Raw genomic sequence first — 20249 nt, forward strand, 5'->3', positions numbered from 1 at the left:
ATAATCTTAAACCACATTTAGAGGCATAAAACAGGGTGCGTAAATCATAATAAATAAATCACCTTTCCTAGCACCACACCCATTACATTAGGGCCTGGTGCCCTATAAACCTAACAGTCCTGGCTAACTGGCCCTTTCAAAGGGGCTCAAAATGCCCTATGTCCAAAGTGTCAGGGTGGCTGCCAATGCAGCAGAATCTATGTGCACAATTGCACAAACCTAAACGTTGCAGCTGGCACTAAGTGCTGCACAGCTGTGAAAGTACGGGGCTTAAAGGCGGGCACTCAGCGGCACAGCTGCAGCGGCCCACAGCGGCGATGGGAATGATTTTCGTAGTATGGCAAATGCGGGCACTCCGCGGCACAGCTCCTAAGCTGCAGCAGCCCACAATAGCGATTACTTTTGTAACACAGGCAAATGCAGGCTCTCAGCAGCAACAGATCCTCAGCTGCGGCGGCCAACAATAGCAATAACTATGACTTTCAGCCCGCGTTCCCTGCAGTAGAACCAGAGGCTCTGGAATTCTCAACAGAGGCCTCACCTGTGAAAATTCCCCTCAAATTGACATCCGGACGGCTGATGGGTGAAGTCTAATGTCCCTGAGACTTCAGCAGGAGACCAGCTCAAATCAGGTCCTTGGGTAGTTGCTTCAGCAAGATGGAAGAAAGTTTCAAAAGTCCTTTCCCTCTAGTTACATGGACATAGGTTTGTCTTGGCATCCAGAAGTAACACATTCTTCCTCCAGGTAAGAATTAAAATATAGCGCTCACAGGGCGCAGGGAGCCATAACTCCAAAAGCAAAAGTCCTCCAATCAAGGGGGCAATGCAGGGCCCAGGTAGGCAAGCCCTCATGGCAGTCCCTTCTGGGCCCCGGCAGCAGCGTGCCCCAGCAGGATCAGGAACAGCACATCATCCTAGAAGAGCACCATGGAACTGAATAATTTCATGGCGTTCCAGCCCCTTGACTTATGCCACCAAAAGACTTTGTTCACAAGTCGCTGAACCCAGCCAGAACCAGTTCGGTGTGATTCTGGATCACTTTGTTTACAAGGCTGCATCCTGCCTTTGAGGACGAGGGGGTCTGCCATCAGATGCAGTGGGAGGTGGAGCCATCATTCACATTGCCAGGCACAGCCCTTCTCAGATCAAAGGGTCACCCCTCCCCATACTCCAACTGCAGATCTCTCTATTCAACCCACGTCTGGGTCAGCCTGCCCTGTCTCGCTAAAATCAGACCTTCAATTCACATAGCACACAGATGCCAACTTCTAAAAGTGGCATTTATCACAGTCATAATAAATCTGTGCACACCATTATGCAGCATTTATTCTCACAATTTCATACGTACCAGACTTTACTATACTGCTACACTCCTAACAGGAATTACCACTGACACATACTGAGCAGGGAATCCCCATGCATTCCTATGGGAGGGCAGGCCTCTCACTCACACTAAATGTAACAGAGCGCACACACTGTACACTGGACCACAGGGCTAAAGTGCCCAGCGGCCTACAACCGCTAACATTACACAGAGTAAAAAGGCTGGGAGGAATGCAAAAAGTTTAGGGGTGAACCTGCAAAAAGGCCAAGTCCAACAGATGAATTAGTGAAAGATGCATTATTAAAACCTTTAAACTGTCCTCTTACTTCAAAAGACAGTAAAAGATAAGTCCGTTAGAACTAGGGCATGATCAGATTATAATTGAGCCTATTTACATATTAATTGAGCAGTTAGTTATATAGATGGAGTTATCTTTGAGAAATAAACTAATGTACTATGAAGAAAATGAATATTCTACATGGGTTGTACACGTTCGGCAGGATCAACATGCAATGTTTGAGAAAAATGTTGCAATAGTGCATGGTTTGAGATATATTTAACTTAAGTTTGTCCATGAAGTGATCCATTACATTGTTGCAGTGGTCAACAAATATATCTTCTGAATATTTCATTAATTTATTCACAATACTGTATCACAATTAGGGCTCCCGGTTTTATGGTATTTATTTTTTTGCCATTTCCGTCTGTATTTATCCATATTTATTTTTTGCTAATTTTATCTATTGATCCAGATTTATTTTGGCTTTTGTGGAAAAATTAAGCTGAAATGCTATAGTTCCACATTTACTTAACTGATAAATATGCACTCATGCTTGAATGTCTACCAGGTTTCAGTGCAGTGATCACATGCAGAAGATAAATCAGTGCACTTATATGATAATATGCAAATTTCAGTATCCACCTTTTGCATATCTACTGGTTTAAAGCCTCTTCACTAAACTTCCTTTCATTTTTAACCACCTTTTCTATCAATCCACACATTTATTGGCCTAGAAGTCATGGCATACCATATTTAGAATTACTCAAACAGCAACCCAATTTCCGTTTTTATCCACTTTCAAAAATAAATACAGACCAGAAAATGTTTTGTCTATCTGTAAAAATCTGTTAAAACGGTAAACGGGGCGCCTTAATCACAATGTATTAGACTAGAGTCTGAGCAGATGTAAAATTGATGAACAAAATACCCATCACAATTTATAACAAATTATGTTTCCCTCCTATTTCTCCAGTATTCCTCAAATAGTTTTTCTTTGGAAACATGATTTACAAATACTCCTCCAGACCATCCTTTTCAAGACATGTCCTAAGTTAAAGCAGTGTCCTGTTAGCAGTTGTCTTACTTACCCAAATACAAAGTTCACTGACTTTTATCGGTGTGCCAAGTCCTTTACCATTCCCTGATGCCTAAAAGTTTTTTTTATACATAGGTTACACTAGGTATTACCAATAAGGTCATGAAACTGCATACAATAAACAAGGGAGAAGAGTGGTGAGAAGAAAGGGCTGTATGGTCTATTATGAGAAGTATGTATTTAAAATTGTGTATTCAGTCACCTTCAAGTAGGATTCATGTCTGAAAGTAATCATAAGGTTGCTCATCCTATTTCTATTTTCAAGATCTTCCACCTGTTTGACTGTGTTCAGAAAGTCTGTCTTTTCCATAGCGTATTGCCGACTACACGTGCCCTATTGCCCTAACCATAAAGGACCATGCATCACCAAATGTCAGTCTTTTGTTTTCTCTACATATGATGAGGGCTCTAATTTCCTGCAGATGCAGTTCCAAGGATGTGGAAAACCTTTTTAAAGGTTTGCAAGAATCAATACACTTGATTTAATTGTTGCAGAAATTAAGTCAGTTTAAGATGCTTAATTTAATTGTAAAAATATGAGCAAGCGGGTGCATAGTAGTAACATTTGGAGAAGGAGCTTGGTGAACAAGTTAAAGTCCTAGTTTTTATTTTACAAAGTGATGAGGTTACCCGAAATATGGGAGTAAACCATGGACTCTTGTGTATAGTAGATATTCCAAACAAAAGTCAAAAAATCATTGGTGGCTGACTCACATGGGCAGAAAAATACATTTTATTTTAATAAAAAAATATGGAATACTCACATGAAAATATGTAGCTTCCAGGACCAGCTAAGTTTGGGGGGGGGAAGGGGGGGGGGATGAGCATGTAAAGAAATAAAATTCTAAGTAGAGATGGGTCGCTCTTGATTAACTGAAAGCAGAGTAATTAAAAATGCATTAAATAACAATGGAGAATGTATAATTTTTAATGGAGTTAAATAGGAGCATGATCTGTATTTTCCTTGGAATAACAGTGTAGCATGTACAGATAAGCAACAGAAAATTCATATTTTAGAAATTACAGGTGTACAGCGAAGGCAGAAGACGTTTAAATTCAGTCATTCAATGCAACTACAAAATTGCTGCATCCTTGTAGTGGATGAAGAGTGCATCTCAGTCCAATGATTGGAAAAGGAATGAAGAAAGAATGCTGAAATAATAACTCTACCACAAACAGCACAGATGGGCAGGTCTTAGCTAGCTCTTGGTCATTTCAGCATTCTCTTTACTGCCAGCATGAAGAGAAAGCAAGAGCCTCCACAAACTGTCCTCTTCAAAGACTCAGAGTGAAGTCTCCACACCCTGATTTGATAGGCAGCGCTCTATGTTGGTGTGCTAGTGTCATTCTCTTTGGTGTTTTAGTGTCATGGAATAGCAGCATGTGAAGGTGAATAGTTAGCAGTTCAGGTTTGGAGGTTCAACTGTAGTTTTAATATTGTTATTGTGCATATACGGGGTCTTGGGAAAAGATTCACCTTGTGATGGATTTTCAATCTGAGACTTACGTTTTTTTGTAGCATGTTTTATTTATCATTGATTTAATAGCCTCCTAAGGTACTTGTTCTCACAGCTTCATAAAGCATGTCGCAGTGCTTAATCTCATCTATCACGTAGCTGTAATAACGAACATAGTTTGCACTTGGCTGCTTCATTCGTGTCTTTGTATTTTGCAGTCAAGCCTTCGTATATCTCCCCCACTACCCTTCCTGCCCTTGGGGAGCTCACGAGACCCTTTGAAGATGGGAGTTGGATCACGCTTGGACCAAGATCAGGCTGCTTTATCTGCAATCACTGGATCCCCTGTTGGTGTGTCAAAGAGATGGCCTGGGGCATCAATCTGGCCTTCTTGGGATCTGATGGATTCGCCAGAGGATCCATTCAGCATAGAAAGAGAAGCCAGACTTCACAGACAAGCGGCAGGTAAGTTTTGCTTTTTTTAATATTGATTTATGGAGCCTAACTGAAATAGTGGCAAGTGAAGTAATTTGTGTACACATCCTAAAAACCTTTCATATGTTTCGTAATTGTAAGTTTGAGGCATGTGAGCTGTAGATCACATCCTTTGCATACTCCTGCCATCTAGTTTTGGGTCCAGAAGTTTGCAAGTTTTTGTTTGAAGTCTTTCCAGTCACGAGGTAGGTGACTCCACCTTTCGATGATAATGCACATGGGCATCGACTCCATTGTTGGTATTTTTCCGTCATCTGGTTTGGGCAGGTATTGATCCGCTTGGAATGAATACTCTGGTTTCACCTTCGGTGCGTGCTCTACCTTGACTGTATTGTATTAAAATGGGTTTTCTCTTTCTGTGGTTAGATTTTGAATTTGAAGAAACGTCAACATTTTGGGCAGCCTTCCGGCCCATCCGTGTCAGTACAACTCTTCGTCAATGGAACGGACTCTATATAAAATCTGTCCTTTGCCACGCAAAGTATCTGCATAAGGACTCCTTTAGTGTGTAATTGTGCTTGTTCCTGAGCACAGAGCAAGACTGCGACGCGTGCCAATCCTTCAGGTCGAACAAAACTCTGATCGTCTGACGCGATGCTGAGCTGCAGCCCCAGCAGTTGGCTGTCACACCGGACCTCTTAGGCAAAGACTCCGAACAAGAAGAGGTATCGGCGGCAGAGGAGGAGCTGGACCAGATCTTTAAACAGACTACACAACTGATCCTCCTCAAGATACAGATCTTTATCCAGCTAGGTCATCTCCAACTGAGGGCAATCTGTCTTACAAGCAGCCTGTTTCTAGAACAGCAGAATACCCTGGGGTGGAGCTACAGTCTTGAGAGGAAGAATTTCTCTTTGACACGCTAGGATTCCAGAAGTCCAGTCAGACACTGCCTATTCTCAAGGGTATGTTAAGGCATACAGACTATTCTTTTTTTTTTTAAAGATCTGTCCGTACCAGAATCCTTACTCCTAGAGTAGATAAATATAAATGTTCCTCCACAGATCCTATTTTTAGTAAGGGTCAGTTACCGCTTGACACTTTAGTGGTGTCAAATGCTAGAAAGTGGGCTAACTGTCAAGCATCAGGGGATGCCCCTCCCCAGATTAGGAATCCGAGCTTATCAATGCTACGGGTAAACTGGTGGCTACACAAACAGCTAGCCAATGGCTTATTACTAATATGCATGACTTATTGGCAAGATACAATAGAGCACTGGGACGAAATGGAACAATTTCTTCAGTTTATCCCAGTGGAGCATAAGGCAAAGGCTCAGGATTCAGTCCAAGACAGCAAACACAAACCCAGCAGCGGATGCGAGAAAGCTGGAGGAGGTTTTGGTGTGTTTGATGTGTGTGTGATGTGTGGCGAACGAGGAGTGGAGATTAAGGGGGATATATGCACTACTGTGTACCATAACATACACACATGTATTGATTATTTGATGGCATCTACTTCACTGATGAATCAGATACGACCATGTATGATATTGCCACATACGCTATCTGACCACTCACCACTGTTGCTGGTCTTGGACTCTCCTAAGAAAAGTCAGCCGCCATTCACGGAGATTTCCTCTGTATTCTCTATTAGATCCGTTATTTAAGGAGGAAATGGCTGTCGCCATTGATACCTTTTTTGATACGAATATTGGCTCAGTAGATAGTTTCCAGACTGTTTGGGAAACGTTTAAAGTGTACATTTGGGGTATCGCAATGGCTAAGCATTCGGGTGTGCTTAAGGCTATTCGGAAGACTCAGGCTGATCTAGAAACTAAACTTAAAGACCTAGAGCAGCAACGGCTCGCTGGGGGCGATGAGGCTTTAGACAGTGAGATTAAGACACTTCTTGAGGAATACCATGACGGGGCGCTCGTATGGAGAGGGTGACGGGCTGGGATCGGTTCTGGCACAACTAATGAAAGCACGACTGGGTAGGACGCAGGTATCTGAAATCAAAGCGGTGAACTTTTGACTTTTGGTGGATGTGGCTGAACGCTTGACTATTATGCTGACCTGTACAGGTCCCAGTCTGAAGGGACGGAACAGCAGATTTCGGAGTATTTGGCGCATATACAACTCTCCTTTCTCCCGGATTCACACAGGGAACTCCTAATGCACCCGATAGAGGGATGAGATTGAGGCATTGAGTAGGATGAAAGCTAGCAGTGCCCCTGGGACTGATAGCTTGACTGAAGCTTTCTATAAGACTTTCTTAGAGCAGTTACTCCCACACCTCGCTGCCCTGTTCGAAGATATTTGTAACGGGCACCATCCCCCCGTCAATGATGGAGGCCCTACTGGTTGCCATCCCTAAACCTGGTAAGGCATTGGATGAATGCAGTTCGTTTCGCCCACTCTCCCTTCTCAGGGTGGACGCTAAATTATTAGCTAAAATATTGGCCACTAGACTTGCTCTTATCTCCCTTATTCTAGTTGCTCCGGAACAGGCGGGATTCATACCATCCAGAAACCTAACTTCTAATATATGTATGGTATTTGGCACGATGCAGCACGTTCACCAGGAGAGCAAAGCGGTAGTTGTTTACCTAGATATGGAAAAAGCATTTGATTCGGTGGAGAATGGGGCTCAGGTGGCTTTTTTGCAGCTGCCTGGGACTCTATATTATAAGCCCACGGCCTGTGTGCGCATAGGGAACCTGGTAACCGCCCCCTTTCCCATTACTAGAGGCACTAGGCAGGGCTGTCCCCTATCTCCGCAGCTATACGCTCTGGTGGCGGACCTTTGGCCTGTGCCCTGTGGGAGTACCATAGCAATCGGATTTCCGATGTACAGAATAGTAGTATCCACTTATGCTGATCTGCTCCTGTATGTGAGAACCTGAAAACAACTTGGTCTCTATCAGGGAGGTGGTCCACTCCGGGGCGCTGTCAGGGCTGAAGGTTAATTGGGAAAAATCGCTTGTTTCCACTAACGCCAGCCACCACTGAATTTGCTATGGAATACCCTCTGCAATGGACTGAGAACTCAGTTAGATATTTAGGCACCAGGCTTCACACCGATGCTGAGATCGTATTTAGTGAAAATTATGGCATGGCCATTGCTAGGTTGGAGGACGACGTGGAGCTTTGGTGCCATCTCACACTGTCCTTAATGGGGCGTATTTCCATTATGAAGATGGTAGTGTTGCCTAGACTCCTATTCATGAACATTCCCTTGGTGCTCCCGCATAACCTTTTTCCACAGACTTAGACAATCCATGTTAAAATTGGCTTGGGTGGGTAAACGGCTCGGGTGCAGTGGGGGTACTCACATTTCCGTATCATTTGGGGGGGTCTGGGCGCGCCGGATTTTGAATTACATTACAGGGCGGTGCAAGGAGCTCACCTCCATGCCGTGATACACAGCGAGGCTGACATTCCCTTCCTGCGAATGGAGACTGTTCGCTTACCCCAAACCTTTGCCAGCAGTAATTATTGAACCAGTAGACTGCCGGACCGGTATTTTAGACAACTTAAACACTATTAGGCATGCATGGCACTGGCTCCTGCAGAATCAAGCGGGTGCATTAATGTATTCCCCGGCAATGCCAATTGTGTGGATGAGATGGCTGGTACCTTATACAGAAAGGGGTGTCATTCTGGCATTGCGCGCATTGAATATGGTGGCTGCAGGGGACCTCTTTCATGATTGGACGGTTCGTACCTCAGAGCAAATTATTGGGACTTCGGAAGGAGCCACTCTCCGGAATAAATTCCAATTTCACAGGGTGCGTGGGGCCCTCCGGTCACTGCTTGGTGACGGTATGGAAGAGCCCCCAGAGGTACTAGAGCTAACGCACGTTAAGACCACATCCCCCCGCAAGATGATTACAAATATTTACAAGACTGCTATGTCGCACATATACACGGCAGCCAGGCTTGCATGGCAACGGGACTTGATTATACAGCTGGAAGAAGCGAAATGGTTCTCTTGTATGAATACTAGTAAAATATCACTCCATGGCAGGCACAGGCTTGTTCATTTCAAGTATCTTAAAGGACATATTATACCCCTGAGGCTATGCAGATATGGCCTGCGTGAAGACGCTAATTGTGAGATGCCACTCTTCAGCAGCTGATTTCTTTCCTACACCTGGCCTGGTCGTGCCCAGGAGTTTACTACTTCTGGGAGGACATATTTGGGGAGTTGGAAGGGTGGTTGAAACTGAACTCTCACCGGATCCATTGATGGCGCTCTTGGGGTACACCAAGACCTTGCCAAAGGCAATACGTAGGTTAGTCGACATGGGGCTGCTCATGGCCAAGAGAAGAGTAGCCCTATGTTGGATGAGGGGTCCCGTTCCGACGCTACGGCACTGGTCCCGGGATATGATGTACTGTTCTACACAGTCGGAAAATTATAGTGAGCTGCTTCCGCCTAGGAGCAGACTGAAATTTTTTGGGGGATTATATACCTCGTACATGCTTGGTACATTGAGTGACAGTGGGGAGGAGATGGCGAATGTTCACGACCAGGGTGATGCAGTTGCTGAGTCCGCTGGAGATGTTTGAGCCCTTGCGCGACTGGTCTACCCACTGATATGTGGAATGATTCTGATGTGGGGGTTAACAGAAGAACATATGAAAATGCCAATCACGGGAGATATAAGGGAAGGTGGGCGTTGAGGGGGCATAGCTTTTGAACACATTAATAGCATCATGACAAAGTGGGACGCACTTCCATGGACCTACTAGGAGATTTCTGGCTTAACCCCTGTTGTAATGTTTTTTTGTGATTTACTGTTTTCCGCCGCCTGCCCAAACTGGGATGTTTGCATTACTGCTGTGTAGGAAATTTGGTGAGTGGATTGTGATGAGGGGCTGGGTGCACTGTACCATGACGTGTATTAAGTCTGCTACTATAATAAAATGTAAAAAAGAAAAAAAACACTACCTCCAGAGCAATTAATACCGGTGTTCTGTTGCGTAGACACGCATGGCTAAGCATTTCAGGGTTCAAACCTGAAGTCCAAAGTGCCATACTTAACCAGCCTTTTTAGCAACACTTATTCGGACCTAATGCAGACTTTCCCTTGAAAAGATGAAAAAGGATACTGATACAGCCAAGTCTATGGGCAAGTTTGCAGTCGCAGGCTCCCAGGCGCTCATTTCGCCACTCATCGTAACAAGAGTATACTCCCTGTATTTCTTCATTCCAAATGAGGACGGATCTCTAAGGCCTATTCTAGACCTCAGACCCCTAAACGTGTACATACAATCAGACCATTTTCATATGGTCACACTACAGCAGGTCATTCCGCTCCTTTTACAAAACTACTTCCTTGTCACTATAGATCTCAAGGACACCTACTTCTACATTCCTATCCACACAGGAAATATCTCAGATTTGTACTAGACGGTCAGCACTACCAATTCAAAGCATTCCCATTCAGAGTCACAACAGCACCAAGAGTGTTTACCAAATGCCTAGTGGTAGTAGCAGCACACTTAAGACGGAATATTCATGTCGTCCCATATTTAGACTGGCTCACAAAAGCCAGCTTATATAACCGGTGTGTACAACACTCACTCCACAAATCAACTACTCCACGACTTGGCATTCACAGTAAATCACACCAAGTCACATTTGCAACCGTCCCATGTACAACAATCTCGGTGCTACAATAAAAACCGAATTAGCACTAGCCTAGCCCTCTCCAGCCAGGATAACAAGTGTACAAACTCATAACAAAATTCAAACTGCAACACTCTTCCAGCTTCAGTGTTCATGCAGCTCATCGGAATGATAGCATCTTGCATATTCATAGTACCTCACGAAAGACTACAAATGCGTCCACTTCAAGAGCGCTGAACGAGCCAATGGAACCAGGCTCACGGTCCATTAACAGACCTAGTGTTGGTAGACAGTCGTACTCATCGCTCTCTGCAATGGTGGAGCACCAAAAACCTTTCAAAAGGCCGACCGTTTCTAAAGCCAGTTACTCAAATAGTCATGACAGTGGACGCATCGCTCTCCGGCTGGGGAGCTCACCTACTGCATCACACCATGCATGGCAAGTGGACTCCAACAAGTCGCTCCACGTCAACCATCAGGAGTTACTAGCTGTATTTCTAACCCTAAAAGCATTCCAAAACCAGTTATCAGGCAAAGCTGTCTGTCACCACAGACCATGACAGCCATGTACTACATAAACAAGCAAGGAGGAACACTACAGCTCTGTTAGCGCAGCATATATGGCGATGGTCCTGACCCTCCAGGATTTCGCGGTTTGCCGCAAAATCAGCACTTTTGTAAAAATGCAGCGATTTTTACAAAAGTGCCCGCGAAATCTGCACTTTTGTAGAAATCGCGGCATTTTTACAAAAGCAGATATTTCCTGGGGGGTCTGATTATACACCGGACCGATTAACGAGGTGGGGTGCAAATGTAAATTCGGATAAAATCAGATGCCTTAAGTTTAGATGCCAAACTGCTGCTATCTTACACATGCTGTATACCTGCCCAGCTTTAAATGTATATTGGGAGGAAGTGGCACGGATAGCCTCGCAGGGTTAGGATAAGAGCTAACAGTTTCTCCTTGGAATGAAACCTCCCTTCCTTGCTTTGATGGGGCCGGTGGCCAGGAAACTGCTGTCACTCCAGGGCCTGTGGCGCATTCTTGGAGTGGCCTTGTCCATGTCCTGGTGTCTGCTTCCGTCGGACTCTCTTTTCTTGAGGGGGCACCTGTCATTTCTGAGCACTTGTATGCGAAGGCGCGCACTGTGTGTGGCGCCGCTCGTGGGACCCCTCACGACGCATGAGAAGCACGTGCTGGTCCAATGAATGAAGGAGGCAGACGCTAGGACGGCCTGCACGCAGCCATTCACTAGGTCTTTCTGCGCGTGCGGCCATTCACTGGTTCTTTGTTGAGCCAAACCTACTTCCGGGTTCGACAAACAGTAATGAAGAGCTCGGTCAGAGCATGGGGAGGCCCCTGCACTGCTGCACTTGGCCTCGCTCATACTAGATACTAGATATAAGTATGAACAGACGGCCCATGAACTACAAATCAATTATTGAACAAGTCATCAAAGCGGTGGGGCCCTAATTATTAGTGGCCTGTTAAATTCCGGGAATGTGTGGTAATTCCTGCTTTTGCAGCAGGCACTGCACCTTTCACAATTTTCTCCAGTTACATTTTGGCACGTCAAACCTTCCAAACTTTAGCAGATGGTGGAGAGTATCGTCAGCAAAGCCTGGGATATGAGGATTTTGGTGTAGTAAGCACCAAAACCTAATTGTTATGCCCCATTTTGAAGGCAAAATGTATACCAGGTAATCATCGCACGCGATTAACCCTGGACAACTTGGGGGCATATGTTTGAAGCCCATTTTCAATCAATAATATAATTTATAAAGCGCACTACTTGCCCGTGAGGGTCTAAAGGCGCTGTGAGGGGTGCTGCTACTGATTTGAAGAGCCGGGTCTTGAGGAGTCTTCTGAAAGGCAGCAGGTCTTGGGTCTGCCGTGGTTGGGTGGGGAGGGTGTTTCAGGTCTTTGCAGCAAGGTGGGAGAACAATCTGCTGCCGGAGGATGCTCTTCCGATGCGGGGGACTATGGCGAGGGCAAGGTTGGCAGAGCGGAGCTGGCGGGTGGGGGTGTAGAAGCGGAGTAGTCTGTTGTACGTTGCTCCAGTGTTGTGGAGTTCCTGTGTGCAAGGGTGAGTAGCTTGAAGGGTTCAAGGCATGTGGGCTGCTGCATTCATATCTGTGCATAGATCGCCGCCTAGTGTTGGGTCCGGATGATTGCACATTGTTGTCCTGGAAGAGTCTTCGAAGTATCACGAGATGGGTGGCTCCTCCCCTGGACTACAGTGCGCATGGGCATCGACTCAATCCCCAGATTGTTTTTTCCGCCATTGGGTTCGGATGTACTTTCTCGACTCCAGTTCGGAAACTTTGTTATAACTCTTTACTAAGGCCAAAAGGCCTTCGGGGCGTCGGTATTGTCTCGTTCGGTGCCTGTTTCTAATCCAGTTCTTCGAGCCGGACGTCGAAGGCAGTTTTTCACTTTCGACACCAAAGGCCCAAACTACGACGACGATGGATCAGAGCCCGTTCAAACGATGCCCCGTCTGCAATTCGAAGTACCCGCACATTGATGTGCACCCAGTGTGCAATAAATGTTTATCCCCAGAGCACGACGAGGCCAGCTGTATGGCCTGCTCGAAGTTCCGCTCCAAGAAGACGCTTCGAGTTCGACGCGCAGCAAGACAGCACAGAAGTCGGCGCCCGAGCCGGTCAACATCTTCGAGGCCGGTAACTAAGGCGCCGACTACGAAGATCCTGACGAGCAGTCGGACCCAGCGTCAGAGCATGACTCCAACTTCGATGTGGACGAGCAAGATGAGGAATACGTCCACAAAGATGTCGTCAAGGTAGGGGACGACGATTAGGCCAGTGATGAGCCAGGCCCAACCGCAGTAGCGGGGCCTACTGACAATACGCTCCCTACGGCTCAGGTCGAGGCATCGCCGAAAGGCCTTAGATAAGATCTTACTCCACATTCTATAGCCCCGCGTCCTGGCCAGGCTATGAATACTTCAAAGGAGCCATCGGTCGATCTTTCAAAACCGAAACCTACGGAACCGAAACTACTTAAAGTGGTCGTCGGATCGACGTCAACGCCAGTCAAGTCGAAGAATATCGGCGACCCTTCGGCGTCGAAAGGAGGCGTCGCCTCAGACTGGGGCATCGAAGCCAAGCTCTACCGTCAAGCACATCACCTCGACGCAGTCTGCATCGATGTCTACATCGGTGCCCAAACACGGCGACAAGACCAAAGGCCTCCAGACCAAGAAGGCTGTCGAGCCGAATATTTCAGTGCTCAAACCGCTACTACGCAAACCACTCGAGTCGAAGACCAAAGCCGACCCGAAGCAGCAGGTGGCGTCGACGCCCAAGGCCGTGCATGCTACGCACCGTGAGCTCAAGTCGACGCAATCAAGCAAGCATACTAGTGAGTCGCCGAAGCAGCTCGGATCGAACACTACGGCAAGCTCTAAGGTCGGCCTGTCCACAGGCCACCCTCCGATTAAATTCGGTCTGCCACCGACGGCTCGAGCCAAGCATCTCCAACACCACAAAGGCATCGACCCATCCAAGACGGTGTCCGCGCCTTCGAAGCCCGCGCCTTCGAAGCCCACCCCTGAAGGGGTTGTGTTCCAAGAACCCTCGTACGACAACCAGTCGCAACTCTTAATCGACTGAATTGGGCAGGCTTACCATCCATAAACGGAAGATCTCACCTGAACATCCCTTGGAGGCTTATAAGATCCCTCTTAAACGGAAAAAAGACTCGACCACCTCACCAGTTCTCTTTGAACACGTTGAGAGCTATTCACAACCAATGGCATATTCTCCAGCATAAAGCGAGGACATGGGTGATGAATACGGTCAGGCGGCCTTCACTTATCAGGCTGACACTGATCAGGAAGAACCTCAGTAATGGAATGATGCTGTAGACCCTGTTGATCCACAAGCTGCTCCGGACACTCAGTCCTACAATGTCAAAACCTCGCCTACTGAAGACACGGCGGCGTTTAACGCTTTGATAGAAAGGGCAGCCCTCAACCATGACGTGGAAATGCACGCAGAACCTGTGGAAGAAGATTTCTTGTTTGATGCTTTCTCCACCTCCTGAAAGATCGACAAATACTTTGCCTATGCTAAAAGGGGTCATCAAGCATGCTGCAGACATTTTCAAAGAGCCCACGAAAGCAAGGGTTATCAACCCTAGGATTGAAAAAGTATAGGCCTGCTCCAGTGGACCCAACCTACATCAAAGGCCAGCTCCCATTGGACTCCCTCGTAGTGGCCAATGCTCGCAAAAGGGCAAACTCGCAAACTAGTGGTGACGCTCCTCCTCCGGACAAAGAATCAAAGATCTTGGAGGCGTCAGGAAAGCGAGTGGCAGCACAGGCTGCTAATATTTGGAGGATTTCAAATACACAAGCCCTCTTGGTTAGATACGATAGGGTTCACTACGACACACTAGAACAGTTGTTGCAACACCTGCCTGATGCATACAAAGAGGGAGCAGAAATGATCATACAGGAGGGGAAGTTAATGTTCGAGGCATGTGGGCTGCTGAATTCATATCTGTGCATAGATCGCCGCCTAGTGTTGGGTCCGGATGATTGCACATTGTTGTCCTGGAAGAGTCTTCGAAGTATCACGAGATAGGTGGCTCCTCCCCTGGACTACAGTGCGCATGGGCATCGCCTCCATCCCCAGATTGTTTTTTTCCGCCATTGGGTTCGGATGTGTTTCGGTTCCCTCTGTCGGAATCGATAGTTGCTTAACTTTCCTTAAGTGAGACCAAAAGGTCTTTAGGTCTCGCGTCGGTATTGTTCATCGTTCGGGTTGGTTTATTCATCTGCTCCGAACACTTGCTGCCCTTCCGCGTGCTGTCGGCGCGGACGGGCCTACACGACGCTCCAGACTACTTCAACATGGAACGAACTCCGTTTAAGAGGTGCCCAGTGTGCGCCTCAAAGTATTCTCACCTCGACGTGCACCCAGTGTGCAACAGATGCTTATCGCCGGACCACGACGAGGCCAGGTGCATGGCCTGCTCCAAGTTCCGGTCGAAGAAGACTCTCAAGCTACGTCGGGCCGCAAGACTGCAGGCCCAGTTGTCGGCACCCCCTCCAGCCAACATCTTTGAGGAAGATGCTGAAGACGACACCATCCTACACGTTTCGGACTCTAACCCGGCGTCTGAGGACTAGGACTACGACGTGGGAGATGAGGAGTTCGAGGAAGTCGTCGAGGAGGTGGGGGGACGACGACGGGGCCATTGCCACCGTGGAGGATAGCTCGGAAGAAGAGCATCCTCATACTTACTCCGGGGAAGAACCCCAACATAAGGCCCAGGTCGAGGGATCGCCTTCGGGCCTTACCCAAGACCTAATACTCGTCCCACAGCCCCGCCTCCGGGCCCGGCCACGGACATTGGTGATGCGCCACTCCCGGTACAGAAACTGTAAGTGAAGCCATCTGGGTCAACACCATCGGTATCTAAACCGAAAGTGAAAGTGCAAGTCGCAATGGTGGGATCTAAGGCTACAGAGGCCTCGGCGCCGAAGACATCCAAGATGGCCGCCGAGATCAAAAGCCACGCCAAAATGGTCGACCCGAAGACCCCCGTGTCGAAGCCGAAGGCAAAAACGCCCGACGCGGCTGCGTCGGCGCCGAAGCTGGTCGACGCTCTGAAGTGCCGCGTCGACGCCAAGAAGGTCGATGACCCTAAGAAGCCCTCAAAAAAGCGTCAGGACGACCCAAAGTCTCTGCCTGCACCGCTCCCGGTCAACAAAGCCAAGGGTGGTGCTGTGTCGGCTCCGAAGACTACGCCGTTAGTCGCCGACCCGACTCCGGACTCGGAGGATTCACTCGAGCCGGTCCGGCCCTCCCCCTCCTTTACCAAGAAGGTCACGGAGTCCCTTCAGCGTATTCGGGAGGAAGCAGGGGCTGTCGAGCCGAAGGATGTGGCGCCGAAGCCTCCACAGAAACCGGCGAAGGCGCAGACGCCTATTCACTACACGCTGCCGCCCAAGACGGCGCCGAAGGCTTTTGCACCAAAACATGGGGCCGGGGTGCCCTTGAAGCAGATTTCGACGCCGAAGGCATCCTTGGTAGTGCCGAAGCCACGGCACCAGCCACTGGCAGAGGAGGAGCGTCGGGAAGTTGTCATCGCCAACACTGGCAAGCTCTCGCTCCTTAAAAGGAAAATCACCCCGGAGCCTGTGTTGGAGCATTTTCATATTCCACTTAAAAAGAATTTGGACTCTGCGGGTGCTTCTGCCCCTATGGAGCCTACATCTCCACAAGGTTTGGAGCTCTCCCCCGCTCACTCTAACGCTGGGGTGGGTGATGGGGATGTGGAGGAGGAGCACAATTATCCAGCCTACTCTGATCCAGAGGAGGTCAATGAGCCATGGTCTGCTAGAGGCGACCCTGAGGACCCTCAGTCAGGACACGAGCCGCAGCTTTTTGCTGCAAAAACTTCCCCAACAGAGGACTCTGCAGCCTTCAACGCTCTAATTGAGAGAGCTGCGGCCAATCATGATGTCGACCTCCATGCGGACCCTGTGGATGTCGATTTTCTGTTTGACACTTTCTCAGTGGCTGAAAAGACTGTCCAGACATTGCCAATGCTCAAGGGAGTGATAAAGCATGCGCCTGAGGTTTTCAAGGAGCCCACCCGGGCAAGAGTCATCAATCCTCGTATTGACAAAAAAAAAAAAGCAGCGCCCACTGACCCGACTTACATCAAGGGACAGTTGCCACTGGACTCTTTGGTTGTCTCCAACGCACGTAAGCGGGCGAACTCGCAGACCACGGGTGATGCTCCTCCCCCAGACAAAGAATCGAAGGTCTTTGAAGCCTCAGGGAAGCGTATTGCTGCGCAGGCAGCTAATATTTGGCGAATTTCGAACACGCAAGCCCTACTTGCACGCTACGATAGGGCACACTATGACACCCTAGAAACACTTCTACAGCACTTACCTGATCAGTACAAGGAGGGAGCTGAGATGTTAATTCAGGAGGGGAAGCTTATCACCAATGCTTCAATTAAGTGCGCACTGGACGTGGCTGATACCGCCTCCAGGGCTATAAACACTAGCGTGCTACTGCGGAGGCATGCATGGCTTAGAATATCCGGCTTTAAACCAGACATACAGAATACCATCCTAAACCAAACAGTTAATCCAGACCACCTGTTTGGACCAGAAGTGGATGCAACCCTTGAAAAGATGAAAAAAGAAACTGACACTGCTAAGTCTATGGGTGCCCTACAGTCCCAGCAGTTTCGGAGTGGTTCCTTTCGCCGCTCCAATAACCGAGGCACCTCAAGGGGTCAGGCATCGCAATACTATAAGAACAACACACAATCCTCATACACCAACAAGGGTAGAGGTGGTTACAGGGGCAACAACATCAAAGGCAGAGGGCGTGGAAATAACAACTCCAGGTCCTCCACCAAACAGTGACGCCTTGTCGCTGCCCCCCGACCACTCCACACCGGTCGGGGTAGACTCCAGCAGTTCCTGCCCGCGTGGAAATCCATCACCACGGACAGGTGGGTCAATTCTCTTATCCAGTACGGTTACTGTCTGGAACTCACTTCCACTCCTCCAAACATACCTCCAAGAAACCGTCCTATGTCCGGCGAGCACTTGCACTTGTTGCAGCAAGAAGTCCAAGTCATGCTGCAAAAAGGGGCAATAGAGCTCGTTCCACTGCAGGAAAGGGGAACAGGGGTGTACTCTCTGTACTTTCTGATCCCCAAGAAGGACGGATCCCTCAGGCCCATCTTGGACCTCAGGCCCCTCAACTGGTACATTCTTTCAGAACATTTCCATATGCTCACCTTGCAGCAGGTTCTCCCTCTGCTTCGGCAGGGGGACTTCCTGGCTACACTGGATCTCAAGGATGCATACTTTCATATTCCCCTGCATCCTTCACACAGGAAGTACCTAAGGTTCACCATTCAAGACCAGCACTACCAGTTCAGGGTTCTGCCTTTTGGTCTCACCACGGCGCCCAGGGTCTTTACCAAGTGCCTGGCGACCGTGGCGGCGCATCTGACATAAAAACATCCACGTCTACCCCTGTCTGGACGACTGGCTCATTCAGGCAAAGTCGGAACAGTGCGCCGACCACGTGTCCCGCACCATTCATCTCCTACACGATCTGGGATTCTCACTGAATTACCCAAAATCCCATCTCCAGCCCGCCCACATACGGCAGTATCTGGGCGCGACAAACACTCTGGCGGCCACTGCGCAGCCCAATTCAGTGAGGGTCGCCAGTATTCAGACGCTGATCCAACGATTCAGACCTCAGCACTCGCTTCCAGCGAAGGTGTTCATGCAGTTGATAGGCATGATGGCCTCCTGCATCTCCATTGTCCCGCACGCGAGGTAATATGCGTCCGCTTCAGGAGTGCCTAGCACGTCAGTGGACTCAGGCTCACGGGCAACTAACAGACCTAGTGTTGGTGAGCGGTCGGGCGTACAACTCTCTGAATTGGTGGAATCCACAAAACCTTTGCAAGGGCCGACCGTTCCAAGAGCCTGTGCCACAGATTATCCTGACGACGGACGCTTCTCTCCAGGGATGGGGAGCGCATGTACTCCACTACACAGTGCAGGGACTATGGACATTACAGCAAAGGAAGATGCACATCAATGTATTGGAACTGATGGCAATCTTCATGGCCTTAAAGGCATTCAAAGTACATCTGTGCAACAAGGTTGTGTTGATCCGGACGGACAACATGACGGCCATGTACTACATTCAGAAACAGGGGGGCACACACTCTCCGCAGCTGTCTCATCTGGCTCAGAGCATGTGGAAGTGGGCCATTCAAAGGAACATTTTCCTAATGGCAGAACATCTCCCAGGCAAGGACAATCAGATGGCGGACCTGCTCAGAAGGCACAGCCACCAAATGCACGAGTGGGAGATACATCCATCAGTCCTCCACCCATACTTCCAAAGGTGGGGTCATCCAGAGATAGACCTCTTCGCCACAAAGGAGAACGCAAAATGCCAAAGCTTCGCCGCCAGGTTCCCACACCCGCAATCGCAGGGCAATGCGATATGGATGAACTGGTCAGGCAGATTTGCGTACGCTTTTCCCCCAGCATCTGATACCGCTGGTGGCGCGCAAGCTCAGGCAGCACTCGATGACTCTCATCCAAGTTGCTGCAACGTGGGCTCGCCAACCATGGTACACCACGTTTCTGGAACTTTCCGTGGTACCGCATCAAAGGCTTCATCTCGCGCCCAGCCTTCTGACGCAGAGCCATGGCGACATTCAGCACCCAGATCCGCAACAGCTCAACCTGGCGATCTGGCTCCTGAAGTCCTAGAGTTTGGCTACCTCAATCTTCCCCCGGATTGCATGAACATCATTCGGGAGGCAAGAAAGCCCACTACTAGAGCATGTTATGCGGCTAAATGGAAGCGGTTTGTCATTTATTGTGCGAACCACGACATTAACCCGCTGGATGCTTCCATTCAGAACATCATTTGTTACCTGTTCCATCTGTACCAATGCAATCTGGCGTATACTTCCATCCGCATTCACCGGTCTGCAATGGTCGCATACCTCCAGAATAGGCAACACCTTTCACTTTTCAAGGTACCTGCTATCAAGGCTTTTCTGGAAGGACTCAAAAGGGTCATTCCACCACGGACACCACCAGCTCCAGAATGGAACCTCAATGTGGTTCTTACAAGGCTGATGGGTCCTCCTTTCGAGCCACTGCACTTTTGTGAGCTTCAGTTTCTGACTTGGAAAGTGGCTTTCTTAGTAGCAATTACATCGCTACGGAGGGTAAGCGAGTTGCAGGCCCTCACAATCCAAGAGCCTTTTTTCCAAGTCCATGCTAACAGGGTGGTGCTCCGCACTAACCCTAAATTTCTATCCAAGGTTGTGTCTCAATTCCACATGAACCAAACAATCGAGTTGCCGGTGTTCTTTCAAAATCCTGAGTCGCTGGCGGAGCGGATGCTCCACACCCTTGATGTTAAAAGGGCCCTAATGTATTACATTGACAGGACCAAGGATTTCAGAAAGAC

The 20249-nt window shown here is 48.3% G+C and overlaps 1 protein-coding gene across 7 annotated transcripts in view; it reads left to right on the plus strand.

Moving 5' to 3' along the window:
• Positions 1 to 20249, plus strand: part of CPEB1 (cytoplasmic polyadenylation element binding protein 1) — a 443269-nt gene that overhangs the window by 289340 nt on the left and 133680 nt on the right. For all 7 annotated transcript variants that reach the window (XM_086959196.1, XM_086959198.1, XM_086959197.1 and 4 more), the window contains one exon: positions 4376 to 4622. In XM_086959196.1, the coding sequence (XP_086815322.1) occupies positions 4376 to 4622 (247 nt within the window). The remainder of the gene's footprint in view (positions 1 to 4375; positions 4623 to 20249) is intronic.

Source organism: Lissotriton vulgaris, chromosome 2_2 (genome assembly GCF_964263255.1).
Source record: "Lissotriton vulgaris chromosome 2_2, aLisVul1.2, whole genome shotgun sequence".
NCBI classification, from domain to species: domain Eukaryota; kingdom Metazoa; phylum Chordata; class Amphibia; order Caudata; family Salamandridae; genus Lissotriton; species Lissotriton vulgaris.